This window comes from Piliocolobus tephrosceles, chromosome 6, assembly GCF_002776525.5.
Source record: "Piliocolobus tephrosceles isolate RC106 chromosome 6, ASM277652v3, whole genome shotgun sequence".
Taxonomy (NCBI): domain Eukaryota; kingdom Metazoa; phylum Chordata; class Mammalia; order Primates; family Cercopithecidae; genus Piliocolobus; species Piliocolobus tephrosceles.
In genome coordinates this window covers 127,056,862-127,067,213 of record NC_045439.1, presented here as the reverse complement: position 1 = coordinate 127,067,213, position 10,352 = coordinate 127,056,862, and the positions used below count along the sequence as shown (strand labels likewise).

At 52.8% G+C, this 10,352-nt stretch overlaps 1 protein-coding gene across 1 annotated transcript in view; it reads right to left on the bottom strand.

The window, feature by feature from the left end:
- The window catches only part of PCSK6 (proprotein convertase subtilisin/kexin type 6), a 193,525-nt gene extending 186,654 nt beyond the window's left edge, over window positions 1–6,871 (bottom strand). The window contains exons 1-2 of the mRNA XM_023193592.3: window positions 6,819–6,871; window positions 250–326 (exon numbers count right to left, since the gene is read on the bottom strand). Of these exons, the coding sequence (XP_023049360.3) occupies window positions 250–326; window positions 6,819–6,871 (130 nt within the window). The remainder of the gene's footprint in view (window positions 1–249; window positions 327–6,818) is intronic.
- Between the last annotated feature and the right edge of the window lie 3,481 nt (window positions 6,872–10,352).

The window sequence follows — 10,352 nt, the reverse complement described above, 5'->3', positions numbered from 1 at the left end:
CATAGCGGCGGCAGGCTCGCGCGGCGCCCGAGCTGCGAGTGCGCCGGGGGGGTGGAGTGCCGCCTTTTAAAGCCGCTCCGCGCCGGGGAAGCGCCGCCGCCGCCGCCACCGCCGCGGGCGGGAGCCAGGGAGGAGGAGGCGGCCGCGGCGCGTTCCCGCCCGCGCGGCCCGGCGGCGCCCCCGGGTCCGCGCTCCTGCGGCCGGGCTCCGGGGCCGAGACCGGTCCGGGAGGCCCGAAACGCCTCCCACCGGGGGAACTTCTCCGCCGACTTTTGGGCTCTCGGGACGCAGGACCCCCCCCAGCGGCGGCCTCGGCCCCGCGAGTTCTGGTGGGAGCGGAGAGGCCCTGGCGTCTCAGGTGAGTCCCCTGTTCCCTAGACCGGCCGGACACCCGGAGGCTGCACTCACCTGGCGGGGCCTCAGACGCCCGGCGGCCTCGCCCGCCTCCCTAGACAGAGGGCTTGCCAGTGTGCTGGGTCCCAGGGAGAAGAAGCTGCCGGGAAGACACTGGATCGCCCAGGACCCAGCATGGCTGAAGGGGCATGTTGAACAGGGCAAAGGCATGTGGCAAATTAGCCGGGCTCACGAGCGTGTACCCGAGAAACCATCGCACAGAGCCCATCTGGGCAAATGACTGTCCTGGCTGAGGGCAGGTGCCCCACCTGTAAAATGGGGGGAATAGTGGTATCTACCCCATCGGGCTGATTTGAGGATGAGGTCCGCTTTTGCTGTACAATAAGCTGTCCATAAACGTTCGTTTTTATGAGCCCAGGACCTGCCTTGTGGTAGGTGTTCACTAGATGATGTACACTCTTAGAAGCACCCACTGAGCTGGGACCAGCAGTGGGAAAGTGAGTTGAATCATCCTCACCCCTGTTGCCTGGAGCAGCCTGGTATCCAGTGGATAATGATTTGAAGCACCCTGGAGATGTATGGAAATGTTCCATGACCAAGGAATTATGAAGGGTAAGGATCGCTGCTAGATCCCTTCTGTCATCCTTCCCAGCACCCATTGGTCCCACTGGCCCACTTGCAGAAAGCAAGCCATCAGCCTGCTTAATACAGGAAGTAAAACAAAACGGTCGAGAAGGCCTTGAGGTGGGAAAGAAGCTGCTTCTCTGATGCTCAGTTCCAGGAGCAGTCTCCTGTTGAGCGTGCAGGATTCACTTGGAGTCTGTGGCTTGGCAGCTGGAGTTGAGAGGCTGGGGCAAGAGGGGATGGGCAGAGGACAGGATCTGCATAGATGGTTTCCAAGGTCCTTTCCAGCCTCGCTCTCAGGAGCTCTTTGGTTTCATAACCCACATGATTCATCCTTTCTGCAGGTGTGAGTCACCCCTAATGGAGGTGGGAGAACAGGAGGCGTGGTAGGAGGCCCCATCCCAACAAGTCACATCCATGTTCACAAGGGCTCCTGCCAAGAGCCCATCTTGGAACCTGGAGATCAGTGTCCCACATGGCCTTCCCTTTGCTGCTCTAGATGCAACTTCACCTCCCTGCGTTCCCCTGGCAAGTGGGGTCTGCTGCTTGGGCAGTCACTCCAGGTCTGTCCACACTGCAGAAGACAGTCACTGTGGGTCCCTCCTACAGATGGACTGGATGTTCACCAGCCCCTGCCAATGGAGAGACATGAGGCCCTCATGCAAACTGGCAGCCCTAGAGGAGAACCCACCATACCTGCTGGACAGAAACAGTACCCAGAACCCTCAGTCTGCCTCTGCCTGACATGGCCCTGGCTGCCTGGCCAACTGGCTTGTAGAAGAGGGATATTGACCTGAGTCAAGGGGACAGAGTTGGAGGCATTGCATTGTCACCTAGCAGCAGTATGTCTGGGCAACATGTGTTACCTCTCTTCCCCTTCCCCTGCCGGCCAGATATCCCTCAGATTCATCCTGGATCTGGTGCTGTTCTTCGAGTATATGGCCTGCTTCAAGATAATGTACACTGCACATCAGCTAAATAATTATAAAGCAGCTAGTGTCTCCTAAGACGGAGCCCCCGCAATGTCAGTGATTTTGACAGGCAGAGGTAAGGGTGTTTCCATAATAATGTGGTAAATTAAGGGATTCAGCCTGATGTACTAAGGGAGACTAAAATGCATCTGAATTTTTATTTGGAGAGATCTGAATTTATTTTATTAACAAGTCTGGTCCTTTTGGGCTGAACTTTCCATTTGTCATGGAAGTGCCCTGGCAATATCTTGACTCCAATGTTGTAGGAAGACCAGCTTCCCAAAATGAACATCCTAAATCAAATCGCCTCCTGTGGGTTTCCTATTGATTTACAGAGTGACAGGATTAGCTCAATCACAGGAGTACCAGCCCTTTTCATTGTGATAGGATCTGTAATAAAACTTGGCTAGTCGTCCTGCAGGGAGGGGATTTATTACTCAGTCAGACTCTGGCTCTCCAGATGACCCCCGAGATCTACATAGCTCTGTGGGGAGGGAACGGGGTGCTGCTTGCCTAGATTGAGGTCTTTGAGCCTCAAGAGGGACAGGACATGGACCAGAAAGGTGAATGGAGCCTGGTCATATTTCAGAAGTTTTGTGATATTTATACTAACATCTTCTAAAATCAGAAAAGAGGAGAAGACATTGAACGATGTGTTCTCATGCCCACCAGTGATCCCTTTACAGCAAGTACAGGATTATCCAGCCAGAGCCCAGGAATACCCATACAGCCAAGACCACTGGACAGCAAGAGCCTTTGCGCAGCCTTCTAGAGTGGGATAAGACAGACTTTGATGCAGAAATTGCCTCTGTGTAGGGAATAGACGCTTTGCTGAAAAATTGCATTTTTGGCAATATGCTAGGTTCAGCAGGCCAGAGTAGCATCCTTTGAAAAATGTCTGATGGACACCACCTTCAGGATACCAGAGATGAGCATGGACTCAAAGCCCAGCTTTGTCATTTACTCATGTGCAGCCTCAGTAAAGTTGCTTCAGTTTGCCCTACTGAAAATACTAGTAACACTGCTGTCCCCATGCAGAGGTGCTGTGAGGACGACAAGAGCTGATACGTGCAGAGCCTGGCACCCGGAGCCTGGCACCAAGTCAGCAGTCCATAAATAGTGGCAACAGTGACTACTGCTAACCAGGAGCTCTCCAGTGGGATAGAGTAGTTAGGGCTGAATACTCTGACCTTCTCTGGATGGGGACTCACTGTCCTCATCTATGCCTGGGTGCACATTTTCTCACATTTTAACATCCCCAAATCAAGAAACATCTCACAATTAGTGTTTTGCAATCACTGCTGGCCTGAGCTGAAATTGAGTTCTTCCAGAGAGGGTTTGTGTTTGCTTCTGCCAGTGATCTGGGGACACAACTCCTGAAACTCCTTGGGGATCTGCTGAATGGCGTGACCCCAGAATGAGAACCAGCTTATGGTTCTAATGATCAGTGCAGGGCATCTCTCCCTATTTCTCTCTCCCCTCGCCAGAGCCAAAATAGAAACCTGTTGATTCTTTGCTATTCCTCTCCATGGTGGGTTTATTTCTCATTTTCTTCTGTACTGACAGTGGAGTCTTTCTTTTCTTGCCTGCCTGCCTTCCTTCCTTCCTTCCTTCCCTCCCTCCTTTCCTCCTTCCCTCCTTCCTTCCTTCCTTTTTTTCTGAGACAGAGTTTCACTCTTGTCACCCAGGCTGGAATGCAATGGTGCGATCTCAGCTCACTGCAACCTCCGGCTTCTGGGTTCAAGTGATTCTCCTGTCTCAGCCTCCCAAGTAGCTGGGATTACAGGTGCACACCACCATGACCGGCTAATTTTTGTAATTTTAGTAGAGATGAGGTGTCACCATGTTGGCCAGGCTGGTCTCGAACCCCTGACCCCAGGTGATCCTCCTGCTTTGGCCTCCCAAAGTGCTGAGATTACAGGCGTGAGCCACCACACCCAGCCAACAGTGGAGCCTTTCATTGCTCCATCTTTAGGGAGGCATCTCCTGTGAGACTTTCCATCTTGGACATTTTTTTTTTTTTTTCTTAGTAATGCGTTAAATAATGACACATCTTCCAATTGAAGGTATCTCTTAGATTTGATGACATATGATACTAATGCCTTCAAGACATATTGCAGTAAAGAAACTTGTTGAATTCTTCCAAATATATTTGCTGTGTCTGTGTATGTGTGAGTGTGGCATCTATTGATATACTACAGAAAAGGTACAGAGAGTACAGCATTTTTCATGAAAATCTGTTGTGAATCCTCAGCAAGGTAAAGGCTTTTTCAAAGTAATTGCCTGACTCATTTGAATTTTCAAATACCACATTTCTACTGGGAGAACCCTCAGATACTTTGGGCCAGACAGCACTCAGAGGCGAGATACCAATGGGACTTACAGACATTCCCTAGACCTGACAGTGCTTCTTGAGCCCAGATAAACACCCACGGTCCCCAGGAACAGAAGGTGTGATGCAGGTCACACACAGCCAATGGGCCTGAGACATGGAGAACCCAGGGCAGACCAGACCTCTGTCTCCCACCAGCGCCCTTCCACCATCCCCGAGAAACCTTTACCCATGCCCAGGTTTCTACAAACCAGGGGTTTCCCCAGCCAGGTCCTCTTCTCTCCCTTTCACACTTTTCTTTTCCCTCCTTTTTACTCACTCCGAATCCCACTCACAGCTGCTGCCCCTAGCAGTGGTGGGTCAGGGGCTTTTGCTCCCCTGCAGCTCCAGGCTCTGCATCCTTCTGGGCTCTGCCTTCTGCTCAGTGTTCACAGTTTCTCAGTGGTCTCTTCAGTATCTGCTCATTCATGTGACCATCTGGGGTGGGGAGGGCATGGAGCAGCTCCCACTTGACTCTCCTCTCTGCTTAAACTCTCTCTTTATATCTAGATCCTAGTTTTCTTAAGAAAGAGCCCTTGAAAACTGCTTCTTCTGTGAAACAATTACCCTGGGTCTAGCAATTATGTATCCCAGCGTTCCTTTCCTAAACTCCCATGTGGAAATTTAGTGTCAAACAAAGAATTTAGGGGCAAAAAAGCTGAAACTCCCTGAGAAGCTCTTCCTGACTAAGAATGAGAGCTTGACAATTCATCTCGTTTCCCTTTTCACCTCAGCATCCAGGAGGCTCAGAGCCACATGTGACAGAAAAATCATAGTTCTTTATTTCTTCTTTGCTGCAGTAGGTAAGATGCCTTTGGTTACAAAATATGAGAATGCCCAACTGAAATGAATGCAGACAATAAGGACAATTCATTATTGCAAACAAGAATTTGGTAGTAGGTGGATCAAGGGTTGCTAATTCAGCAGCTCAGTGATGCCGGGACTCAAGATAGCTTTTCTATACTTTACTTGCCTTTCTCCTATTCTTAGATGACTGCCACAGATCGGAGGATCATATCCTCTCAAGGCAGCCTCCAGGGAAGAAGCACAGGAGCGACTTTCCATCTCTCGAATGTCTTCTTCTCCCTGGGGAAGAAGCACCTCAATCTCCAGTCCACTTCCTCTCAGGCCCCACCTACCAGATCTGGGTCACAGGCCCACCCCCTGCTGCCAGGTAATCATAGACAGGGTGAGCAGGGCAGCTCAGGTTGCTTTTGATCAGTCTTACCTCTTTTCCTGGGGAACACTCCCTGAGCACATTGCTGCCCCAGATTGAGCAAAACCAGGATGCTGTTAGCAAGGGGCAGCACTGTGGAGGCTGCTGGGTGAGTTCCTTGGGGGTCCACCTCTTCCTCTGTTTCTGTTGTATCACCTTCATATAGATTTTCTTAGGCACACAGCAGACTCCAAGCAAGTATTTATCGAAAAGTGGAAAGGAAGGGAGGTAAGGAAGGAGGGAAAATGGGGAAAGGGAAGGGAGGAGGGGAAGAACAAAGGAAGGGAAGAACAAGAGGGGAGGGGAAGGAAGGCTGAAGTATTATTTAGAATTAATGTGTCCCATAAATTAAATAACAACACAAATCAACCTAAGCAGCGGTGACTCTGACTTTCCCCACCTTCCCTGCCTCCACGCCTGGCAGTGCAAGGATGGAGTTGTACTGTACACAAGCCCAGCAGCGGGGTATGGCTTTTTCCTGTGCGAAGACACCCCTTGGCTCCAGGGTGGGTTTCAGGTTTGTGGCCTAAGTGCTCTTCCCAAGTGAGAGTGAATTGGGAGCTGGGGCTTCCTCCCTAGTCCCCGCAAGGAGAGCAAAGCAGAAGACGGGATGGGAGTGGGGTCTTCGCAGTGACAAGCAGAGGAGAAGAGCTGGCAGGTTATCCCTTTCTACAAAAGTCTGGTTTTGAGAAGCTGAGTGTAGAAATACATCATGGGAAAGTGGACATTGCGGGGGACCTGCTGGGCTGTGGTATACACCAAGTGGCGGGGCTGGGTGGGGCTGAGGAATTGCAAGTTCCTGTAGACCCCGCCCTTTAGCTGCTCTCTTTCCTCAAGAGCACGGAAGGCACTAACACCATTGCTTCTGCATCCCCCTGCCCTGTCCCTCTCCAAGGCTGCCCCTCCCTTGGTGCCCTGGTCCCCAGGGAATACTGCCCTCTGCAGGGTCTTGCTCTGGCAGTTCCCCAAACTCCTAACCCTCTAATCTTTTCCTGTCCCCAGATCCTTCCCCTTAGCTGCACGTGTGCCAGAGCTCCCCTACCCCACCCTGAGAAGGCTTCTTATGCCTTCCTGCCCCTACCGCCCATTCACCTCACCTCTGACCTCCTGCCTTCACTGCCCGGGGTTCTGGGAAAGGTCACATCACATCACTCTTCACTCATGGGCCTCTCCGTGCCCTCCTCTCCCTCTCACTCCACTCAGCACCTGCACTTAACTGAATGCAGGTGGAGAAGAAACACAGCCACCCCGGCTGCTGTCGCTTGGCAGCATCATCACACACCTCTGGCAGTCGCTCCGGATGCCCACTCCTCCTCTCCAACTCCCGTCCTCCATCCTCACCTTCAGCTGACAGCCTTGCTTCCTTCTTATCTCCTTTCGCAGAAGAGACCTTCCTCCTCCACCTGCACCTGCGCCGGGGCTCTGCCTCACAGCACTGCTGTAGGTGGTGGGGCCTACTGAGGACCTCCCCTCCCGCACCTGCTGGATCCCAAGCTACCCCAGATCCCCAAAGCCGCCGTTTCACAGTATCGCTTTCTTCTGCTGAGTTACCTCCCTGAACGTACAAGCATGTGGTTATACCATCTATCTTTAAAAACCCACAGGACTCTCGCCAGCTACTCTCCCATTCTTCCCTTTTTAGCAACACAAAACTCCTCAAGCAAGTCTCCCCACTCACTGTTTCAGTCTCTCCTGCACTTAAGCCACACCCTCACTGCCCACCCACAGCTCTCATCGCCATCAGCAGCCTGTATGCTCCTTACTCCGGGGGGCCGTTCTCCGACCTCATGTTGGAGGCCTTCCTGCACCTTTGACACGGCTGACCCCCTTGTCTTTGAAGCACATTCCTCTTGTGGCTGCCAAGCTGCCCCTGCTATCCTGGTTCTCCTCTCACCTCTGTGGCTGCCTCTCCTCAGTGTCCATAGCTGGTTCCTTCTTAGCATCGGGGTGCCCCAAGCTCTGACTCTTGGGCGGCTTCTGTTTTGTACCCACCCTCACTCCTGCGATGCTCTCAGTCATTCTCTAACTTTAGGTGCACATTATATATGGGTGACTCTCAGTGCCTGTCGCTGGCTTGGACCTTGCTCCTAAACTCCAGGCAGCCAGCAGTTTCTCTGCTTGGATGTCTAAGGCACTTTACAAGCTGAGCTCCTGGTCCTCCCCGTTCCCACCACAAAACGCCCCCGCTGCCCTGCCCTGTCCCCAGCTTTCTTCATTACGGCAAATGCCAACTCCACATTTCCATTGCTCAGGCTAAAGCCTGAGGTCATTGTTAACCCCTCCCTTCACCCCAGCACACTTGTGTCTAGACTGTCAGTGAGTCTGGTTGTTTCTGCTTTGAAATCCATTCAGAGTCTGACCACTTCTCACCACATCCCCTGCTATCTCCCTGGGCCAAGCCACCCCCACCTGTCACCTGGTGAAACTCAACAGCCTTCTTAATGCCTTCCCTGTTGCAGCCTTGCCTCCTGCCATCAATCCTCAACACAGAGGATTGTGTGAAAATAGAAGTCAGATCAGGCCGTTCCTCAGCTCAAAATTCTTCCATGGCTTCCAGCCTCACACAGAGAAAAATCCAAGTCCTTTAAGATGCCTCAGAGGTCCCTCCCCTCCCCCAAGCACACAGTGGAGCCTGTCCGATACAAGAAGAGCATTGAACAAGATGGTTAGGGCTTCCTGGAAGAAGTGACTTGTAACCTGAATTTGAAGACATAAATAGGAGATAGCCAGATGGGTGGACCGTCAGTCAGGACTAAGCAAGAAAACAGAGATCACACTGAGGATTTGCAGTGCAGGGAGTTGGTGACTCAGGGATGAAGGAGCACAGTTTCTCCCACCTCTGGGTGGAGGCATCCCTCCCCCAGCTCCAGGCAGAGGGCCCACTCAGGACCAGCATGTGCAAAGGCCCTGGTGCAGGAAGAAGCCTGGTGTGGTGGAGGAACTAGAGGGAAGGCAGGGCAGCAGGGGCATTGACAGTGAGAGGGTAGTGGGAGAGGGGACAAGAGGCACAGCCAGAGGCCAGGCTGTGACAGCTTTGTCAGCCTTGGCAAGAATTTGCACTCCATCCCAAGAAGGGTGGAAAGCGGAGGAGGGGCATTCCCACAGCTCCAACCCGCCTGGCCTCAAAGGCCTTCAGACCTGCACCCACAGCCCCACACTGTCTTCAGGAGGCCAGGAACCTTGGTTGCCACATCTTCACCTCCTTACTTAATATTTCCACTCTCTCTGGCCTCTGAAATCCAGAGCAGCCTGTTCTAACCTCCTCACCCCCACCCAGACCAGACCCTGGCCTCAACGGCGTGCTATGGCCTTCATGCCCTGACCCAGTGTGGGCTCGGCCTGACTCCCACCTCTCACCAGTTCCCTCACCTGTCCCCAGGCTTCCCACCCTAGCCAAGGGCCCTATCGCACTGTCTGTGGTGTTAACTTCCCAGGTGGTCTCTCTGGCTCCAGCTGCTGCCCCTCATCACCCTCCCTGCTGTCTCCAGAGTTTTGGTTCCCAGGCACTCCCATGAGACAACTTAGACCATCAGTGAGTCTTCTCGGCCAGCAGGGTGGAGATCAAACTCAGGGCCACGGCCTTTAGCAAGCTAGCACTGTTTTTCTTGCTCTTCCTGTCCCACCATAGGGCCAGTGGCTGCTCCCAGACGGACTGGCCCTTCAGGCCCGGGCACCTTGACTTCCACCATTTCTTCCTGACTGGATTCTTCTCAGTCTCCAGGCAGAATGCCTCTCCCCGGCTGTAGGACCTTATGTTTGGGGGCCCAAGTGTGATTTGTGGCCTCACTGCCAGCCCTGTGTGTGACTCATGGTGAGGCCTCAGTGACTGCTCCCTGCACCCCCATTTCTCACTGGCAAGACGAAGCCTCAGATCTGGCAATCTCACTCCACCCCTATTTAAACAAGGCAGAACCTCTGATCTGGAATGTTCCCACCGCAGCCTCTCCCAGAGCCTTGGGAAGGAGTTGGCTAATACAATGCTGGGTGGCAGGGCTGTGCCGCCAGTCCAGTGATTTTTAAAATATGTATTAGAGCCCTGGATTTTTCCTATAAATGGGATGGTCAGCTGTCATCCTGAATGTCACTCCGTCCAGGTTATCTTTCCCTCACTATTAGGCCACAGTGATGTTCCTAAAAGAGTCAAGAATAGAAGACCTGTTTGTAGGTATCTAGGAGTCGGCAGCAGACCCTGAGGATGGAGGACCAAGGGCAGGGAGATTTCAGCTCTGGATCTCCATCGATTTTAAGCACCTCGGTGACCGGGGTGGGCTTCAGGCTTCCTGAGCTGGGGCTACAGGAGGGCAAAGGGGTTTTATGATAGTCCATGTATTAAATGAAATAAGGGCCCACAGAAAAGAGAAGGCTGGGACCACAGGTGTCCAAGAAGCAAGGCACAGAGGCAAGCAGGTTCCTTCCCACACACAGAGGTGATTTTCTGCTGATTCTAGCATAATTTCCTCAGGATCGCCTTTCGAGTGGGCCTCAGCTGAGTGTGGAATCCAGCTCACCACTTGCTGGCTGTGTGACCTTGGACCGGGCACCTAACCTCCTATGCTTCCGTTTTCTCTGCTGTAGAAGAGGCTGCCAATGATGCCTTCCCTTAGGGAGTGAGCCAGGCGGTAACTCAAGGCTAGGCAGCACCTGGCAGCTGGCATGCTGGCAGCAGACCTCCTGACACACGTGTCCTTGGTTTGGCAGATGCTGGCAAGGGTTGTGGTGACAGCGGACACGTGAACCATGACAGCTGGAAGGGAACAGTGGAGGGGAGGGCGCTATGCTGAGTTACATTTAGACCTCACTAAAACCTAAGTGGTTC